The sequence below is a fragment of the Chiloscyllium punctatum genome, chromosome 26 (assembly GCF_047496795.1).
Source record: "Chiloscyllium punctatum isolate Juve2018m chromosome 26, sChiPun1.3, whole genome shotgun sequence".
NCBI lineage: Eukaryota > Metazoa > Chordata > Chondrichthyes > Orectolobiformes > Hemiscylliidae > Chiloscyllium > Chiloscyllium punctatum.
In genome coordinates this window covers 55210238-55232494 of record NC_092764.1, presented here as the reverse complement: position 1 = coordinate 55232494, position 22257 = coordinate 55210238, and the positions used below count along the sequence as shown (strand labels likewise).

Genomic DNA, 22257 nt, shown 5'->3' with positions numbered 1-22257 from the left:
CTCCCCATCCCACTACCCCACTTTTGCAATGGCTGTGTGCTAACCTCAGCTGGCTTGGTTGGAGCATTGTTCAGCACAGGCTAGGAAGGAGCTCAATGTAGGCCAAGAACAATTCTCTTTCACCCAGTAGTGAAGGAATCCATCACGATGATTATGGGATGGTAATAAGCTAAGGAAAGTTAAAAAGGAGGGTCTGGACTTCCTTTTACTATTGCAATAACATCCAGCACCTTGAATTTCAATCCATCAGGTGCAATGATGTACTTTGGATTCTGGGCCCTTTCCATTTACATGTCCAACATGGCACCATTTCCCTCTTATTGCCTGAAGATTTTGCTTTGAATAAACACAAAAATGAATGCTTTCAAGCCTCTTCCATATCAGCAAAATACAATTAAAATATGCTGCAGACTTAAAACTAATAATAAAACAAAGAACTATAGATCCTGAAGATCTGAAACAAAAGCAGAAATTGTTGGTGAAATTCAGCAGTTCAGGCAGCATCTGTCGGGAGAAAGCAGAGTTAACATTTAGAATTCGGTGACTCTTCTGTAAATCAGCAATTCTGATTCTGAGTCACTGAACTTGGAAGAAACTCTCCTTTCTTTCCAGAGATTCTACCAGGCTAGCTGAGTTTCACCAGCAATTTCTGTTTCTGTTTAAAACTAATAAGTCTAGCTTCGACATTGTCCTGAGACTTTTAAACACAAATAAATAAAAGGAAAGGATACTTCTTTTAAAATACAAATTGATTTTCGTTAGACTCCTTAAATTTTCAGGACAGTTTCAAACACTGTACTGTTACTGCTGGTCCCTCCATTAGATTCTTTCCTTCTTTTAAATTCATATATCCTAACCATAAACAATTTGTTGGGCCTAAGATATGGATAAACTATTGGCTAAGCAGAGGATTCGTTCATTTACATACCACATGGTCCCTGATTGCAATCAGTCTGTTCTTCCAGTGCTAAAGTGATTTTTTTAATTCTCTCTTGTAACTCAGGGGAATTCTTCTTAAGTAGTTTCCTAAGAAAATTAATTTTTAAAATTAAGGAATTCATTGTCACACTTTATATCAACATTTAATCTCATCAATGGTGATTTAAAGTAATTAACTCTTGTGCCTTTATCAAATAGTCACATTATACCTAGAATAGCAGATGATTAGAATGCTTTAATTTAATCAAGGGTTAAGCAAAGTTAAAAAGTCATTTCATTTTTTAAAGCACAACCTTTTAATCAATTGAATTGAAAACTTTCAATAGTTTCAGTCACGTGACCAATCTTCAGGCTAGATTTTTATTGGCATCATTGAGCAGAAACAGCACAATAGCATTTAACATATTCGGGCAAAGTTGAAAATGAAGCAACCTCAAATCTTCCCCCAATTCCGCTGACACCTGCTTAGATAGTGACCAAGGGAGTTCAGAAGAAAGTCAGCTGCATTCATCTGTATATTCCCTATTATTACTTTCAGTGTTCAAAAGAAAGTGTTGAAAAATTAGACTGCAGGAAAGTGGTAGAAAGTTGGAACATGTCTTCTTGTAGAAGCAATTTGAAAATGTTGCTGTTCTAGGTAGAATCAACAACATCTGTATACAGCAGAAGTTGTCTCATATTGTGACTGCTTTGTTGTCAGAGCAGCAGTTGCCTTCAATTCATTCACGTGGCTCTTTGCTGCTCCTGCATCAGCTGCACTGCCTTCATTAACATCATAACAGTGCTGCCAAAGTTAGAGGTTCCATCAAGCCCAATCATCACTCTAAGTATTATTAGTAAGGTTTATAAGCAGATATGTCTATTTGAGTACACATTCAAACTGTAAAACACAAAACAGTGCAAGAGACACAAAAACAAAACTTCCACTTGGAGGTGACTTACCCAGGTGATGAATCTGGAAATATTTTTTTGAGTGACGCAGTGACATGACTAACCACCTGCTCCAAATCTTCAAGGGACATGAGTTTCAATTGGTACGAAATTTTCTCAGTTTCTATGACAACCTGTGGTAAAAGATAGTTCATTCAATTCCAATTTAATTACTAACTGATTTACCAGCTCCCTTTTACTTTGAAAAAAGGATTCCATTACAGGACAAAACATAAATGATAAATTTGGATTAACAGAGCTGCACATTTTAGATATATGTAGAAATTACCCATCTACTATATCCTTGATTAGGTGCTGTAATATTTTGTCACCTGAAATGGCAACTCTAAAATTTCATCGTCCCATACACTGTTGCGTGAGTAAAGTACAATCCGTCATTCCTTTCACTGATCTTTTCCTAATTTTCCTCCCACTTCTGAAGACACCGACTTTCCTTTCCATGAACCACTGTCACTGGTTTCCTGGTACAAGTAACCGTCATTCCCGAGTGATCTTTGACAATCCTTTTTGATAGTTGCTCTGTGGTCAGCGCTGCTGCTTCACATCACTGGAGACCCAGGTTCAATACCAGCCTTGGGTGATTGGGTGGAGTTTGCATGTTCTCCCCATGTCTGCATAGGTTTACACCCATAGCCCAAAGATGTGTAGGTTAGGTGTATTGGCAATGCTAAATTTTCCTGTTGTGTCCAGGTTAGGTGGGGTTGTCATGGTAAATACAGGGTTCAGGGATAGGGTGGGGGAGCTGGGTCTGGGTGGGATGCTTTTGGAGGCTTACTGCAGTCGTGATGGCTGAATGGCCTCTTTCCGCATTGTAGAGATTCTATGCTGTTATTTCAATGTAAATCTCTATTAGATATTAGCCCACTCCTTACTCACCCAATGCTGATGGGTATTTCTGGATGGTTTGCTGGAGAGCACTCAGGAATTATGCATTGATTAACTTTTCCCAGCCAAAGACCCTATTTATCATAGTCTAACTGCTGCCCTGGCTAAAGAAATTAATAACTCACTGAACTATTAAATGAGCAACCTTCATCTGTAGCACAGTAGCCACAATAAGGCATCGATTATAAATCTGTAATTTCAGATGTAGCAGAAATAATGTCAGCCTTTTGCTTTTGAAAAAAATAAAGCAAATTCCTAAATATCCAGCAGGTAAATATACATGTTAAAAATAGTTTTCATACTGTTTTGTGCAGATGTTGTTATTGTCCAATTTATATTCCTTTCCTATGCTCAAATCTAAAATGTTAATTAGCTGCTACTTCACCTTAGACGATACTTAAGAAACTGAGCAAAATAGGATAGAAGCAGCCTGGCCCTCAAGTGTCAGTCTGCTTTGAGTTAACCAATCTTGTCTGTGTGGAAGTAGGTATCTCAATGCACTTTCACAAATAAAACAGTAAAAAAGGTCAGTACTTCCCAAAATTGAATGGTATCCTGTTATCCCTACTGGAAAGTCTGCACGTGTGGACACATCTGGGGAGAACAGGACTATGACTGGCTTAGGTACTGTCAAGGTTCAAATATTATTGACATTAATAGTCACCATCCAATCTCACATGAGCAGTGTGGCCACCTGAACAATCTACTGGACACTGGCTGGGTACAATGGACCAAACACTAGCATGGGGGTCAACATGTTCAGGATAGAAGAGTAAATTGGTTTTAAAAAAAGGGGAGTTTAAAGAAAAAAAGACTCCAACATCTTAAAATTGATTAGGGGAATTAGGATACAAAATACTCCCATAAAGGAGAAAATAAATAAGATTGATTAACAATAAATCATCCATATCCCAAACAGACTGAAGTGTTAATTTAATTAATGTTTGTACCTGCACATATTGGAATATAATGGGCTGCATGCCAGAATATGCACTCCAGCAGACAATGAAGCAAAATGTTAGAAAACAATCCTACAATATACAGCACTATTATCACCACACCACAAATGAAATTTCACGTTTGCAATCCCAATTAGGAAACATTTTTACAAGTAATCAATCTAGATTGAAATTATTGCAGAATAAATTGTCTGCACTGTATTCAAGAAGAGAGTTACAATATAAAGAGAGAGGGAATTTTAACTAGAAATACTGGTTATGCAAAGCAGTGTGACACATATCTGCCTGAGATAATAGGTCTATTTTCCATCACGTAAATGATAAAATCTTTTGACGTGCAAATTATTTCCTGCTACATTTCAGATTGACACCAACAGGCATATATTACCATTTTAGGGGTTTTACTGCAACATAAGTGTTATTCTGCTCAATGAATGTCATCTTGAACTTTCTGTTTCACAATTTATTTGTACCCTATAATTATAAACCACAAATCTTGAACAGTACAGCACTTTATTGTTTTTCACCTGAAAGAGCCCACTTATCTGGTAATTTAAAAGAAAATTCTCTGCAGAACCTTTTACCCTTTAAGGGATATTAAAGGTTATACAGTCTGAACTAGCTGATTCCTATCTGCATAGCTACAACATCTATGCATTTTTGAGTACATCACCCTGTTCCATTCTGAGTTAAATGTGAGATCAGAACCAGGCCCAACCCACAATGCATGGTCACATATGGAGGGTTATCTCATAACCAAAACTTAACAGGTTGGTACTCTACTCACTGGAGCTTAGAAGAATGAGGGATCATCTCATTGGAAGATATAGGATTCTTAAGTGGTTTGGCAAAGTAAAGGCTAAGAGGTTGTTCCCCCTTATGGGAGCATCTCAGACCACAGGACATAGTCTGAGAATAAACTGGCACTAATTTAATTTAATTTAATTTAATTTAAGATGAAGATTCTTCTCTCAGATGGTTGAGTATCCTTAGAACTCCTTGCCACAGAGAGCTGCGGGACAGAGTCTTTGTGTACTGAGATAGATAAGATAAATTCCTGATCAGTTGGGAAGACACAGGAAAGTGTATATGAGGAATGCCAGATCAGCCATGATCCTAATTTATGACAGAGCAGGATCGAGGAGCCAAATGCCCTACTCCTCTTACTATTTCTTATTGTTTTAAATCTGCTCTTTCCTGCAGAGGGCTGGCAGATAACAATCAGTAGCAGAATCCCAGGCTCTGTCTTCCTTCGTTGAAGTATAAGTACTGAGGTCAATTATGGCAATCTCTACACAGACCAGGCTTGAACTTGGTATTTCCTAGTCTCTCTGACTGGACTGCTCTCTTAGTGTTGTTGAGGCAAACATTAAGCAAACTAAAATCAATTAATGCTGCATGTGCGAGACCCTGGGACCAGAAATCCACTCTCTCTTTAAATATTAGGAGAATAAAATCTGTGTATCATTTATCATTTTCATATTTTTGCATAATGTAGCCATAACTTTCCAATGATACAATACTTGAAATGAGGCTGGACCATTGACTTGTATGAATAGCAACTGTTTAAATATTATTTAAATATACTTTACATTTTATTGCAACTAAATAATTCTGCAGCAGTTTCTTAAATGTAACCATTTATAAACCTTCTCCCAATCTGCATTAATATCTTAATTTAACACAATTTCAAAGTAATTATTTTATACTTTGTCAAGAGTTTATACCCCTTTATTTACTGAAGGTATGATTTTCTAAGGTCTCATATGGTTGGAATTGTCACTAAGACATGGACTAAGACATGGAAAATTGCTTAAAAATTAGCCATTTCCAAAGGTGGAGGTGAGTAAACAAATAAATCAGCCTCAGAGGACTGTGAAAAGTGAGATTTCATATAATCCAGCCAGCTATCACAGTCTCAGGAAGACATCAACAAATGCAAAGTACACATTGATGGACTAGCTGTCATGGACATAACCACCAAAGAACCTTTTGGAAATATACACTAGAACCAATATTTCGAGGGAGCTATAGGAGAGCTTTTTGGCAGACAAGTGAAGAGAAGCTGCTGTCTCCATTTTCTCTGTTTGAAGAAGTTGACACCTGATCCCCACCGAAACAGCTGCAGAGAAAAATCATAAAGGAACTAAGAATTTTTAATAACTACAGATTCACTGTAACTGGACACTTCCAAGAAATCCGCTAATTAAAATTAACCTCAAGTAAAAGCCATACACCTCAAAAGTAACCAAAATTGTATTTTTTTAAATTGTTATTTGTAATAGACACTATTCTTTTTCAACTTTGTACCTGTATGTGACATACAATTAGATTATCGGCGTGGGAAAATACTTGGCAAATGGACTTAACTGTGGAAAGATGTGAAATTGTCCATTTCAGTAGAAGGAATTTTTAAAAAAGCATACGTGATGAGAAATCACAGAGTTCTGAGATGCAGAATGATCTGAACTCTCCAATGCATTAACTTCAATGGTTTAGTATGAGGTACAGCAAATAATTGGGAAAACTAATAGAATGCGACCATGCAAAGGGAATTGAATATAAAGGTAATCCCTCACTTATGCAGGGCATTGGTGAGATCGCAACTTGGGTATTGTATACAGTATCAGTCTCCATATTTAAGGAAGGGCATAAGTGTATTGAAAGCCGTTCAAAGAAGATTTACTAGTCCAAAACATAGGATACATGGATTGTCTTATATGGAATGGTTGGACAGGCTAGGCTTGTATTGGCTGGAGTTTGGAAAAGAAAAGAGCAAATGTTTTGACATTTAAGATCTTGATAAATCTTGACAAGGTGAAAAGGGCATTCATCTTAAGGGAGGATCCTGAACTAGGAATCACTGTTTAAAATCAAGAGGTCTCACATTCATATTTTTGTTTGTTCATACATGTGGGCCCAAACAACTGAACAAAGGCTGTAAAGAAGCAGTTTTAAATCTTTAGATTGTGGGAGGAAACCCTTGCAGACAGAGGCAGAATGTACAAACTCATAACTCTATGACTCCAGACAGACAATCACCTGAAGGTGGAATTGAACCTTGACCCCTGGCACTGTGAAGCAGCAGTGCTAACTACTGAACCACCTTGCCGCTATATAGATTTAAACTGGGGAGAAGTATAGCCTCATACAAACAAAACATAACATCTTTTTTGTGACCAACTGAGGAAGTTGAACAGAGGGGAGCCAACTCATACCTCCCCCACCTGTTTGTATCATCTTACCTATATCCACCTATATCTTTTAAACTTTAAAATCTAAATTGTTCTGAATATATAGATTAACCAAGGGGAACCAATACAAATTTGTTGAAAGCAAATCATGTTTGAGGAATTTAAGTATATTTTGAAGAAAAGGTTTTTATTTGTTGGATGAAGGAGTGGTAGCATATGTAATATATGGAGATTTTCAGAAAACAGGTCTAATAAGATATGCCACCAGAGCTTGTTACAAAAAATTGACAGCTATGAGAATGTCAATAGATAATTGATTGATGGACACAAAACACAAGATTAGAGTCATGCAGATAAAATAAAGAAATTAGATTATTTTTAGATTTCTTGAGCAATCACCCCCAAAAACATGTTAGCCAAAAAGGTTCCTTTTGTACATTAAACTATCTATAGATTCAGAAGCTCTGGTTTCATTTCACCTCTTGGTTTTGAACATTGACTCATGGTTCAAGATTCTCTGAAAAGATGAAATGCTTTTTTTATTCTGTCAAGATATGTCAGGATCTTAAATGTCAAAGAAGTTGCTCTTTTTTCTTCTAAACTCCAGCCAACACAATCCTAGCCTGTCTAACCTTTCCCTGTAAGACAACCTACCTATTCCATGTATTGGAATAGCTAACATTCTCTGAACTGCTTCAGCACACTTCATCATCAAGCCTCAACTGCTCATTTTTGAATCAGCTACAAACTTACTCTGCCTTTCTCCATGGTGCCAATGTATATTCAGCCTGAACATGCAGTTAAACCACTGATTGGAGCATGTATGTTAAGTCAAGATTGTGATTCACTGTTGATCTCAATTGCTGACCCCAAAATATGACCCCAAAAGGTCCCATAGTTTGGAGACATTAACTGTTGCCTATACCATTAAGGGTGCGTCCAAGTCATATATGTTGTAAAATTGGCTGCATATTGTGGTATAGACCAAGACTTAGAAAATTTGGGTTACAATGTAGCATCCAGTACTTCTTGCAATCTTGTGCCATAATTATCAATTCCTGATACCATTAAAAATAAGAAGGGTCACATGACTAATTCCTGGTATGCTCCACTAATATCTCCTTCCAGTCTCAAACACATACACCTACAGGCATTCCATGTTGACTATGTTCATCCATTAGTCCACTATAGCTCCTACCACTCATTCCTTAACTTAAGTGTTAATCACTGACTTCTTGATTAGATTAGAATAGATTCCCTACAGTGTGGAAACAGGCCATTTCGCCCAACAAATCCACACCGACCATCCAAAGAGTAACCCACCCAGGCCCATTTCCCTACATTTACCCCTGACTAATGCACCTAACATTCTGGACAATTTAGCACAGGCAATTCATCTGACCTGCACATCTTTGGATTGTGGGAGGAAACTGGAGCAGCCAGCGGAAACCCAGCATACGCGAGAAGAATGTGCAAACTCCACACAGACAATGTGTCAGGGGTGGGAATCGAACCCAGGTCCCTGGCACTGTGAGACAGCAGTACTAACCACTGAGCAACCATGCCACCCTGCTCAGCAAGTTTGTAGCTAATTCAAAAGTGAACATTTGAGGCTTGATGATGAAGTGTGTTGAAGCAGTTCAGAGAATGTTAACTATTCCAATACTCTGATTTGTTTTGAACTAGATAATGCATTATAAAGAGTTGGAATTGGACAGAATTCACAGCCTACAAATGGGCTGAGCTGATCAAACTGATGAGTAGCTGGGTGTGGAGTTTTTACATATTCTTAGCAGAATTCATCAAAGACACTATAATTATTTTAATAGCTAGAAATAATAGCAACACCACAAAACATAAATCACATTGAACAAAGACCTTCATTGGTTGCTCTTTCTGTTTTGACACATTCTTGAAATTTTACCACATTGTGTTTATAACAATGTCATTAGTTAGTCTGATATCAATTTTGAATTGGGCATAGGAAACGGATTTTGGGAATTGTTTAGGACTTAGTTTCTTTCAAATCAAAATAGAAGTTGGAATAAATGAATTAAATAGCAAAATATCAAATAAAATAAAAATTGGAGATTATTGGACCCAGGGAAAGCAAGTCACAAAGTAAATCATTTGAATTTATTTTTATGAAAATATTTTCATTTTACTGAAACTTGCATATTTTGAAATGACCAGGAAAGTTGAAATATCTATTTAAAAATATGAAAGAACTGCAGATGCTGTAAATCAGAAATAAAAACAGAAATTGCTGGAAAAACTCAGCAGGTCTGGCAACATCAATGGAAAGAAATCAGAGTTAACGTTTTGGATGCAGTGACAACTTGGTTGTTATAATATCTATACCTGTTTGTTGTGATTCTGTTGATCTCAGCCAAGGGAACAGCAGGGCAAATTCTATTGATCTCAATACATTTGGGATGGGAAGAACCAACCACAGCTGTTGTTTTTGATTGCTATCCAACAACATTTCAAGCAACTTCACAGGCATGGATACCAAGTAGGAATAGGATTTTATTCAGCTGTGATGGTATCTGCAGGTGCTTAGCTGGCTTACAATGCTAAGGTTCCCACAGAAACAATAGTCACGTAAGGATGGGATTAGAAGTTCAAGAAAACCCTTAAGTTGCACATCAACGCACCAACAGCATCATGGGAAAACTGAAAGGAAAAGTATAAAATTATGCAAGGCAGAAAAAAATGTTTTATTTCAAAAATTTTCTGTTAAGTTAGCAGATGACACCAAAATTGGAGGTGTACTGGACAGCGAAGAGGGTTACCTCAGAGTACAACAGGATCTGGACCAGATGGGCCAATGGACTGAGAAATGGCAGATGGAGTTTAATTCAGATAAATGTGAGGTGCTGCATTGTGGGAAAGAAAATCTTAGCAGGACTTATACACTTAATGGTAAGGTCCTAGGGAGTGTTGCTGAACAAAGAGACCTTGGAGTGCAGGTTCATAGCTCCTTGAAAGTGGAGCCACAGGTAGATAGGATAGTGAAGGCGGCATTTGGTATGCTTTCCTTTATTGGTCAGAGTATTGAGTACAGGAGTTGGGAGGTCATGTTGCGGCTATACAGGACATTGGTGAGGCCACTGTTGGAATATTGCGTACAATTCTCTTCTCCTTCCTATCAGAAAGACGTTGTGAAACTTGAAAGGGTTCAGAAAAGACTTACAAGAATGTTGCCAGGGTTGGAGGATTTGAGCAATAAGGAGAGGTTGAACAAGCTGGGGCTGTTTTCCCTGGACCGTCGGAGGCTGAGGGGTGACCTTATAGAGGTTTACAAAATTATGAGGGGCATGGATAGGATAAACAGACAAAGTCTTTTCCCTGGGGTGGGGGAGTCCAGAACTAGAGGGCAAAGGTTTAGGGTGAGAGGGGAAAGATATAAAAAGGACCTAAGGGACAACTTTTTCACACAGAGGATGGCACGTGTATGGAATGAGCTGCCAGAGGATGTAGTGGAGTCTGGTACAATTGCAACATTTAAGAGGCATTTGGATGGGTATATTAATAGGAAGGATTTGGAGGGATATAGGCCAGGTGCTGGCAGGTGGGACTAGATTGGGTTGGGATATCTGGTCGGCATGGACAGGTTGGACCGAAGGGTCTGTTTCCATGCTGTACATCTCTATGACTCTATGATTCTACGACTCTATGTTGCGTGTGTGGTTAAAACTACAAAAAAACACTTACTGCCATTTCAATATGCTCCTGCTATCATGTGTTTATTTCATATCATAGTGAGCTGGAAATTTGCAATTCAATGGCCAAGCATTATGGTATTTTCCTTTAGATCTTCCAACAGTCCAAAAGGGTCAAATTATCAAATAGGAACACAGGAACAGAAGTAGGCCATTCAGCTCATTAAATTTGCTCCACCACTCAGTTAGATCATGGCTGATCTTCTACCTCAATGCCACTTTCCCACACTATGTCATATCCCTTAACATCATTAAAGACAGAAATCAATAGTCTTCTGATGATTAATGACAGAACTTCAACAGCCCTCTGGGGTGCAGAACTCAATGATTTACCACCTGTTGAGAGAAGAAATTTCTCATCTCAATCCTAAATGGTCGACCCCTTATTCTGAGATCATGCTCCCTGGTCCCAGAGTCACCAGTGAGGCGAACATCCTATGTCCATCCATCCTGTCATGCTCTGTAAAAAGCCTTATAAGTTTCAAGGAGCTCATCTCTCATTCTTCAAACCTCTAAAGAATACAGATCAAGTATTTCAATGTCTCTTCAAAAGACAATTCTGCTATCCCAGTGTTATGAAGTTAAATGCATGTACTGTACCTTTAAGAGAGAGTGAATACTGTTCTGAACTGAGAGTTTATGAATAAATGGCAGCCCCAGAGTGTACTGGAAAATTGAAAATATGTAACACTTAGCTGTGAAATGGATACCCGAGTTTTGGTTGCTATTTTGACAACAATTCAAATTTAACCAGTTTAAATTATGCCCAGGATACTAAAACCCAAACGAGTTTGAACTTATTGTTTTGACAACATCGAAACAATGAGTCAATCTGATTTTGAGAGGGGTATAAAATGTAGACATTTTGAAAATTGGTCAGAGAGAGAGCAACTGCCATCAAAACAGAAATGCCTGGAGATCTAGTATATTGCTCTCCAAGAAATTAGGAAACATTCTCTAGCAAAGAGATGAAACATTTTTGTAGTAAAAATCAAGACGATGACCCAGGGAATTCAACAGCTGGAAGACCGAAGTCACAGAAGACAACAGTGGCTGTGTGGTTTTGAAATTAATTTGATGTAATTTTATTGAAACAGCATATTGTTACAGAGTTGGAAGCAGGTAATAAGCAGTTAAGAGAAAGGGGGGGGGGCTTAGAGTTGTGAATAGTTGTTTAAGGCTCACTTTTAGAGTACATATTTTAAAATTGATTTTTTTAATATAGTGGAATTTGGGAGTTCTCTGTAAATCATCCTTTAACAGATTACAAGGTGAGGTGAGCTTTTCTAGGTGTTTGATTTAATTAACAGAGGGATGTGTACCTCTGTGTACTTACGGTTTGGGGGCTCAGGTCCAAGATTTAGATAGATTTGTACAGGTTTAGTCAGATCCAGTCAGGAATTTGGACAGATTTGGGGTACAAAAGGTCCCAGCAGATTTAAACACGTGCCGATTAGTGTCCTAGATCTTTAAATAAAATGTAGGTGAGGAAATCTGTTTAATTTCGGTTACTTGTGGTTGGTTAAAAGTGAGGGAAATGGCTCTTAAGATTGCGAATGAGGTTCTGGGGTTTGAAGATGCTTCCCAAATTTGCCAAGAGATTTTAGAAAGACAGAGGAAGGACATAGTTTTAGAATTAGCAAATAGGGTTATAGAATTGGGTTTAACCAGGGACAAAAGAAAAGCTGAAATTGTAATGGAGTTGGTCAAGCACTTAGGTGTATCACAGAAACAGACAAGTGCAGTAGAATTAGAAAAACTTCAATTGCAATTGGGATAAATGGAGTTAGAAGATAAAGGAAGTGAAAGAAGAGCTATTTTAGAAGAAAGAGAGAGAGAGAGGGAGGGGAAAAAGAAAGGGAGAGAAGATTCTTAGCTGAGGAAAAAGGGAGAGAATTTGAACTTCAGAAGTTGTGAATTAGTCAGGAAAGTCAAGTTAACAAGATGGAGATGAAGAGATAAAGTATTGATGTATACAAATAGTTAAAATGTTGCCACATTTTCATGAGAAAGACGTCGAAACCTGCTTTATTTCATTTGAAATATTGGCTAGGCAGATGGAGTGACCAGAGAACTTGTGGGTAATGCTAGTTCAGACTAAGCTGGTAGGCATAGCTAGTGAGGTATTTGCAGTTCTGTCAGATGAGAGGTCAAGAGATTATGTAGATGTCAAAAAGGCAATTTTCAGTGCTTACGAATTGGTACCAGAAGTGTATAGACAACTGTTCAGAAACATAAAGAAGGAACCAGGTCAGACTCAAGTTGAGTTTGAAAACATTAAACAGTAAATTTGATAGATGGGTGTGGGCCTGAAAAATAGATAAGACCTACGAGACTCTAAAAGAGATTATTCTGCTGGAGGAGTTTAAAACCTCACTTCCAGAGATAATAAGAATTCATGTGGATGAACAGAAAGTTCAAGAAGTGAGAAGAGTGGCAGAGATAGCAGATGAATATGCATTGGTGCATAAAGTGAAATTTAGCTTCCAGCAGAAATTTCATCCTGTGAGGGATAGAAATTGGGAGAAAGGGAGATCCTTCACTACAAAAAGATGAATAGACCACACTGATAATAGTTTATCACAGATGAAAATAGATCAATAAGGTGGAAAGGAGGAGAAAGGCCTCAAGTGTTTTCACTGTAATGGAGTGGGGCACAAAATTATAGTGCCAATGGTTCATGAAGGGCACTGGGAAAAGGTGTTTTCACTGCCAGAAAGTGGGACACGTAAGATCAGAGTGCTGGTCATTGAAGAAAGGCACTGTGGGAAAAGATGTGGTAAAAGAGACTAAGGATTAGTGAAAGTAGTAAAGAAAACCCCAAGGAAAGTCAATGAGCTACAGAAGACTGCACAGCCTAGGCAGGGGCTGGGTATGGAACTATTGCCTGATCTCGATCAAGACTTCACCTCTGTGGGTAAAGTTTACTCAGGAAGAACAGGGGGAGAAGGGAAAGATTTTACAATTTTGAGAGATATAGGAGCTAATCAGTCTCTAATAGTAGGAGATGAACATATTTGCACTCTTTCTGACATTTTACACGAGAGAGTAGTAATTTGTGGAATCAATGGACAGAAATTTAGCATTCCCCTGAGTAAGATCAGGTTAGAGAGCCAAATCAAGACTGGGGAAGTAATAGTGGAAGCAATTGACAGAGTGCCAGTTCCAGGAATATAGTTTGTCCTTGGGAACAATTTAACAGAATCCAAGCTGGGAGTGATACCCGTGGTTGTGGAGTAGCCATAGGAAGACCTTGGGAACTGAGTTAAAAGAAAAGTACCCTGGAATTTTTCCAGACTGTGTAGTAACAAGATCCCACTGTCATAAGTCACAGCAAGAAGCAAAAACCAGAAGAGGAAGACAAAGGACTTAAAGTTCAGTTAGCTGATACCCTGTTTGACGTAATGATATAGGAAAAACCTAAACAGGTCGAGGGTCAGGCAGAAGTGTTTTGTCCTGAAAAGCTAATGGCTTTACAAGAGAATGATGAGACAATAAAAGATATACTTTTGATGCGTACTCAGAAAAGGAATCAGATTGTATTCCTGAGGGTTATCATCTTAAAGATAGAATTCTAAGACAAAAATGGAGACCAATGTAGGTTAATGTAGGAGAAATGGGCGGAAGTGTACCAAATTGTGTTGCTAATAGCATACAGATAGGAAATATTATGGATAGCACATGAATTACCAGCAGGAGGTCACCTAATTGCGAGGAAGACTCAGGCTAAAGTACAAAAGCACTTCTATTGGATGTGGTTAAATTTTGTCGTACATGTTGTACATGTCAAATGATAGGTAAGCCAAAGTCTATAATAAAACCAGCACATTTGCTGCCAATTCTCACATTCAAAAAACCCTTGCGGTTTATGATTGTGTAGGTCCCCTGCCTAAAATTAAAAGTGGGAACCAGTACTTGCTAACCATAATGGATGCGTCTACCAGACTTCCAGAGGCAACTTTGTTATGGAGGTGGAGGAGTTAGTAGCTTTCTTTACATGGTATGGGCTACCCAGAGAGATTCAGTCAGACCAAGAGTCTAATTTTACTGTTAGGCTGTTCAAGGAAGTCATGGATAGCTTAGGCAAAAAGCACTTTAAATCATGTGTGTACCATCTTGAATCCCAGGGAGCTTTGGAAAAGTGGCATCAGACCCTGAAGACCATGTTAAGAGTGTACTGTCAAGATTACCTGGGTGATTGGGATAAAGATATCGCATTTGTATTGTTTGCCATTAGAGATGCCCCAAACAAATCTTCTCAGTTTACTTCCTTTGAGTTAGTATTCAGACATGAAGTGAGAAGGCCTTTGAAATTAATTAAGGAGAAATTGACTGGACCAAAGTTGGGAGATCTCACACTTGGACTAAATCAGGTATATGAGTAAGCTAAACAGCACCTGAAGAGGGCAGAGCATAAAATGGCAGATAAAAACTCTAAAATTCGGACATTTTCCCATGGGATGACATATTGGCAATGTCACCAATAGTAGGAGATCCCTTCAAAGCCAAGTTTAGTGGTCTCTACAAAATTGAGAAAGAGTTAAATCAGGTAAACTATCTGGTAAAGATGCCAGATAGAAAACAAAACCCAGCAGGTATGTCACGTGAATATGTTGACACTTCACTATAGTAAAGACAGGGGACTGGAGAAACAGGTGTTAATTACTGCCTCTTAGAATGAGGAATCAAATCCAGATGTCTTGGAATTTAATGTACCTCAAAATATGTTAAATAATGAAGAGTGAGATAGATTAGTGAGCTACCTGTCTCAGGTGCAAAGAACCGAGTTGAAAGGCTTTTTGCAGCAGTATGAGGACGCATGCAGGAATAAAATGGGGAGGACTAATACTATTATGCATGAGGTGGAAATAGGAAATGTTGTTCCAATAAAACAACACCCCTACAGACAGAATGTAAGTTTTCTTGCTGAGCTGGAAGGTTTGTTGTCGGACATTTCATCACCATACTAGGTAACATCATCAGTGAGCCTCCAGTGAAGCACTGGTGGTATGGCCCACTTTTTATTAAAGTGTTTACATTTCCTTGGATTGGTGATGTCATTTCCTGTTCTTTTTCTCAGGGGGTGGTAAATGGAATCCAAGTCAACATGTTTGTTGATAGAGTTCCAGTTGGAGTGCCATGCTTCAAGGAATTCTCGTGTGTATCTCTGATTGACTTGTCCTAGGATGGATGTGTTGTCTCAGTTGAAGTGGTGTCCTTCCTCATCTGTCTGTAAAGATACTCGTGAGAGTTGGTCATGTCTTTTTGTGGCAGTTGATGTTCATGTATCCTGGCGACTAGTTTTCTGCCTGTTTGTCCAATGTACTGTTTGTTACAGTTCTTGCAAGGTATTTTGTAAATGACATTAATTTTGCTTGTTGTCTGTATAGGGTCTTCCAAGTTCATTAGCTGCTGTTTAAGTGACCCACTCTCACTAGTGTAGATGAGGAAGGACACCTTAAAAATGAGGAAGGACACCACCTGAACTTTATCAACAAACACATTGACTTGGATCCCATTTACCACCCCCCTGAGAAAAAGAATAGGAAATGGCATCACCACAGGAAATGACATCACCAACCCAAGGAAATCTAAACACATAAATAAAAAAGCAGGCCATACCACCAGAGCTTCACCAGAGGCTCACTAATGACATTACCTAGTATGGTGATGAAATGTCCAAAAACAAACCTTTGAGCTCAGCAAGCAAACTTACACCCAGAAACTCAACCTGAGCTACAAATCTTCTCACACTCGCTAACCCCTACAGATTTAATTCTCTGAAAGCAATACTGGTCTAGAAGGAAATATATGTGATGCTCAACAAAGATATCATCAAACCGAATCAGTGTGAGTGGAATTCACCAATTATGTAGCCCCCAGACCTGACGGGACTCAACGATTTTGTGTGGACTATCGGAAGGTCAATGCCATAACAAAATCAGACTCCTATCCAATACCAAGATTGGAGGACTATATGGGAAAAGTTGGTCAAGCCACTTATATCATGAAGTTGGACCTACTGCGTGGTTATTGGCAGCTACCTTTATGAGAGAAGCAGAAACTCTTTCTGCATTTGTAACCCCAAATGGGCTATATCAATTCAAAGTGATGCCCTTTGGAATGAAGAATGCACCAGCCATATTCCAAAGACTTGTGAACAGAGTTGTGACTGGATTAAGAAATTGTTCAGTTTATCTGAATGATGTAACAATCTTTAGCAAGTCATGGAAAGATCACATGGTACAGTTGACAGAATTCTTCGAATGATTACAAGAAGCAAAACTGGCAACAAACTTAAAGAAAACAGAATTCTCGAAGGCAGAGGTGACGTTCTTGGGACATAACATCCGTCATGGAAGTTTGACTCCAAGGATCGTGAAGACTAAGGCCACCAAGGAATTTCCACAACTATCCTCGAAGCAAGGGGTGCTTCAATTTTTGGGACTAAGTGAACTCCACTGGAAGTTTGTTCCAAATTTCAGCAGCCTGGTGACACCGCTAACAGATTTGCTGAAGAACACAAACCTTCGGTGGATAGAACAATGGCAGAAGGCATTTGAGAAATTAAAAGCAGTATTAACCACCGCACCAGTTTTAGCTACATCAAATTTTTTAAAACCTTTCAAAGCTGCAATCGATGCTAGTGACATAAGAGTTGGAGCTGGACAGCTACAGGATGATGACGATGGAATTTAATGGCCAGTTCAAAGAAACTCAACACTCACCAGAGAAAATATTCTATCATCAAAAAAGAATGATTGAGTTTGGTACTGACCTTACAACATTTTAATGTTTGTGTGACGAACAATGTGTTGGAGACAGTTGTGTACACTGACCACAATCCTCTTACATTCTTGGAAAGATTTAATGACAAAAATATTAGACTATTTCATTGGAGTCTTATGTTATAGACTTTTAATTTACAAATTGTACATGTTGTAGGTTGTTAAGAATATCTTTACCTCAGCCCTCAAATCCCTTTGAAATGAATGGCAACAAAGCATCCGCCTTCCTAATTACTTGCTGACCAACGTTCTAGCTTTTAGTGACACACGGATTGTCTCTGGACACCTGCACTTCCTAACCACACACCATTTAAAAATACTCTGGCTTTCTGTATTTATTCTACCAACTTAACAGTTTCACATTTATTCACATTATATCCTATCTGCCATGTTCTAGCTTATTCACTTAGCTGACCAAGTTCTTTCATATCTCCTTGAATTTTCCCCAATTTACATTCCTTCCCAGTTTGTCTCATCAATGAATTTGGAAATATTACAATTAGTCCACACATCCAAATCATTTCTATAGATTGTGAACAATTATGGACCAGTACTGACCCTAGTAAATCAATTGGTAGAAGCTTGCCATCCTGAGAATGATTCAGTTATTCAACTTTTGTGTCTGCTAAACAAATCTCAACTGAGTATATTTTCCATTCTACACACTCTAATTTCATCTACTAACCTCTGGGTAGGACCTTATCAAAATCATTGAATCACAGTGTGGAAAGAGGACATTCAGCCCACTGCGTCTGCACCAACCCTCTGAAGAACACCTCACCCAGACCCAGGCCCTCACCCTACCCCAGTAACCCACATTTACCATGGCCAATCCACCTAACCTGCACATCTTTGGACTGGGTTAGAAATCCACAAAGACATGGGGAGAATGTGCAAACTCCACATAGACAGTCAACCCAAGGCTGGATACGAACCCAAGTCCCTGCTACTGTGAGGCAGCAGTGTTAAACACTGAGCCACCGTGCTGTCCCTTCCAACCTTTAGTGAATCTAAATACATCACATTCACTGGTGTGCCTACCAGTAACAATCTAAAAAAAAACTCTCAATAAAGTTTGTCAAACATGATTTTCCTTTCATAAAATCCATGTTGACTTGGCTCAATTTGCCATTCATTTTTAAATATCCAAAAACACATCCTATACAATAGATTCTAACGTTTTCCCTACTGCCAACTACAAGCAGGTCTTTAGTTCTCCACTATCTCCCTTCATCTCTTCTTAAATACTGGGGTTACTCTTTCTGTTTTCAGGATGTATACAATTGTGAATAGTGGGCACCAATGCAATGTAAATACCAGCTCTTTCCATGTCACTCTTGTACTATCTGATACCTATTTCACCATATTCCACAAAAGTTAGAATAGGTACAACCCTGCATTGATTTATTATTTTACTTCATTATTTTTTAAATGTCTGGAGTAAATACTATTTGCATCCTCAGTAAAAACATATTGAGTGCCGTTGATATTTGAGTGAAGTCTTGTATATTTGACCGAAGTCTTCTATATTTGACCAAGTCCGTAATTTGATGAATTACAATATACATCCTTAATTTTTCTGCTTTCTAGAATCTATTTTAAGACAATATTACATTTGGTTATTCTCCAAACATTACTGGAATTTTCATACTTGTTTCAAGGCAATGAAAATAAAAAAACTTAAAATTACTAAGCTTCTAATTCTTTTGTAGTTCCACGATATTACCATAAAGCAATTAACTTATTCAATCCCTGTGTGCATCAGCTCCTTTGCTGCCACTGAGACAAAAAAATGTGAATCTTCCTTTCAAACAGCACAGTGGATGTACTACACCATATAGATGGCAGAAGTTCAAGAAGGTGGCTTACCATCACAACCTTCTCAAGGACAATCAGGAATGCTGGCAAGCATTTTGCTGTCCAATGCTCATATCTTAGGAAAGAACTTTAAAAATTCTGACCATAAAATTACAGAAATATCTAACAGTATGTGATTGCTACTTAAGCACTACTTTTAGCTAGCATGATTTCATTGAGAAATTCACATATTACAAAAATAATGATTTTTTTTATCATTTAAGATGATAAATTCCAGTGCCATCCATAAAGTATTTGTTCTTGTGGATAACAGTGCCATTTGAACCCCTAGAACAATTATCAGTGTCCATCATCACCATTTCACATATGGCTTTATGGTTCTGTCTCTGATGTTGGGTAGAAGGGAGTCATTTCCTGTTAGAAGGGAGTCATTTCCTGTTAGAAGGGAGTCATTTCACCACATGGAAAAGGGCAAGTCAGAGAACGGTTTAAGTCGTCAATTACAATGTAGTAGCCCACCTGGAATCATAATTCAGAATCCATTTTACCTATTAATCCTGTTATCCTGTTACTTTTCCAAACTCCACATTAGTTCAGTCAGGTTTATCATAATAATAAAGCTCATGTCAATTATATTCAGCTTCGATGTAACACAATTATGTATATCATTGTGCACTGTAAGATTATACAGAGACATAATTTCCAGCTCTATGTTATTCCCTGCAAGAAGTTCAGGAATTTAAAACTGATACAATAAGTGCAATATTTTGGATGGCATCTCCTTCATTGTTGTCAATAATAAAAGGCCAAAGGGCCTGTTTCCACACTGTAGGGAATGTAATCTTAAAAGAAAGGGGCTTGGGGCTCTTATAATTGTCTAATTTTCAACCAGATGTATCTAATAGTACTGTAATGTTAAACATACAATATAATTATTTAGTATAGACACGGCAGCCGATAATTTACAGGCTATCTGAAAATTGCAGCAGTGACTACCACAGTAGATGAATAGAACTGTACTGCAATGCACACATATATCCTGATCATACTTGTTGGTAGAACAGTTTACATTAATACTGAAAGTGTGAACTTCCTTATATTGTCATAGTGTCTAGACTACAGGACCTTTTTCTTTATTTTTGAAGAGATTTACACATTACATAAGTGAAGTCAATTGACAAGTCACAGAATGCAATAGTTCTAGCTGTAAAATGCAAATTCTCTTCCTTTAAGAATGACAATCTAAACTGCCCAAACCAAAACTGTAAGAGAATGATTAGCGCTGCAAACAGCACGAGTTTAGTGCATCAAGTGCATCAAGTATTGATTGGGGAAATTCAGCAGATAGAAACAGCAACAAATTTTGAAGCTCAGAATATCTTATAGCAAAACATTCTAAATGAGAATCAATCCCAGAAGATCACTGTATTGCTGGTTCGTATAGCATATAATGTTAACACAGCATCACCCTTGACAGTTTTAAATATAAGCAATGAAACATATTTTCTACCTTCAATAATGTGTGAACCAAAAGTGAAGCATGTTAGCCAAGCATTCAGCAAACACCTTAGAATTTTTCGCAACTCTAATGAAAGTAAAGATTAAATACAAAATAGCAAATGGATCATGTAGAGGTATTTTGTAACTCTGACATAAAACACATTGCACATCTTGAGGACTTACAAAACAGTCTTATTTTAGCACCTTTCTGTCTTTTAGTCTCATTCTTCCCATAAGTTTCATTACTTAGCACAAACACATTGCTATGTCTCAGAGGCTATTCAGTATTACCATAAGACCATAAGACATAGGAGCGGAAGTAAGGCCATTTGGCCCATCGAGTCCACTCTGCCATTCTATCATGGCTGATGGGCATTTCAACTCCACTTACCTGCATTCTCCCTGTAGCCCTTAATTCCTTGTGACATCAAGAATTTGTCAATTTCTGCCTTGAAGACATTTAGCGTCCCAACCTCCACTGCACTCTGTGGCAATGAATTCCACGGGCCCACCACTCTCTGGCTGAAGAAATGTCTCCGCATTTCTGTTCTGAATTTACCCCCTCTAATTCTAAGGCTGTGTCCACGGGCCCTAGTCTCCTTGCCTAACAGAAACAATTTCCTAGCATCCACCCTTTCCAAGCTATGTATTATCTTGTAAGTTTCTAATAGATCTCCCCTTAATCTTCTGAACTCCAATGAATACAATCCCAGGATCCTCAGCCGTTCCTTGGATATTAGACCTACCATTCCAGGGATCATCTGTGTGAATCTCCACTGGACACGCTCCAGTGCCAGTATGTCTTTCCTGAGGTGTGGGGACCAAAACTGGACACAGTACTCCAAATGGGGCCTAACCAGAGCTTTATAAAGTCTCAGTAGCACAACGGTGCTTTTATATTCCAACCCTCTTGAGATAAATGACAACATTGCATTCACTTTCTTAATCATGGACTCAACCTGCATGTTTACCTTTAGAGAATCCTCGACTAGCACTCCCAGATCCCTTTGTACTTTGGCTTTATGAATTTTCACACCGTTTAGAAAGTAGTCCATGCTTGTATTCTTTTTTCCAAAGTGCAAGACCTCGCATTTGCTCACATTGAATTCCATCAGCCATTTCCTGGACCACTCTCCCAAACTGTCTAGATCCTTCTGCAGCCTCCCCACTTCCTCAGTACTACCTGCCTGTCCACCTAACTTCGTATCATTGGCAAACTTCGCTAGAATGCCCCCAGTCCCTTCATCCAGATCATTAATATATAACGTGAACAGCTGTGGCCCCAACACTGAACCCTGCGGGACACCGCTCGTCACCGGCTGCCATTCCGAAAAAGAACCTTTTATCCCAACTCTCTGCCTTTTGTCAGACAGCCAATCCTCAATCCATCCCAGTAGCTCACCTCGAACACCATGGGCCCTCACCTTACTCAGCAGCCTCCCGTGTGGCACCTTATCAAAGGCCTTTTGGAAGTCCAGATAGACCACATCCACTGGGT

General features: G+C 38.5%; 1 protein-coding gene across 1 annotated transcript in view; it reads right to left on the bottom strand.

Annotated features, from left to right (window-relative positions):
* Positions 1 to 22257, bottom strand: part of carmil2 (capping protein regulator and myosin 1 linker 2) — a 197408-nt gene that overhangs the window by 135180 nt on the left and 39971 nt on the right. The window contains exons 5-6 of the mRNA XM_072547440.1: positions 1882 to 2003; positions 929 to 1026 (exon numbers count right to left, since the gene is read on the bottom strand). Of these exons, the coding sequence (XP_072403541.1) occupies positions 929 to 1026; positions 1882 to 2003 (220 nt within the window). The remainder of the gene's footprint in view (positions 1 to 928; positions 1027 to 1881; positions 2004 to 22257) is intronic.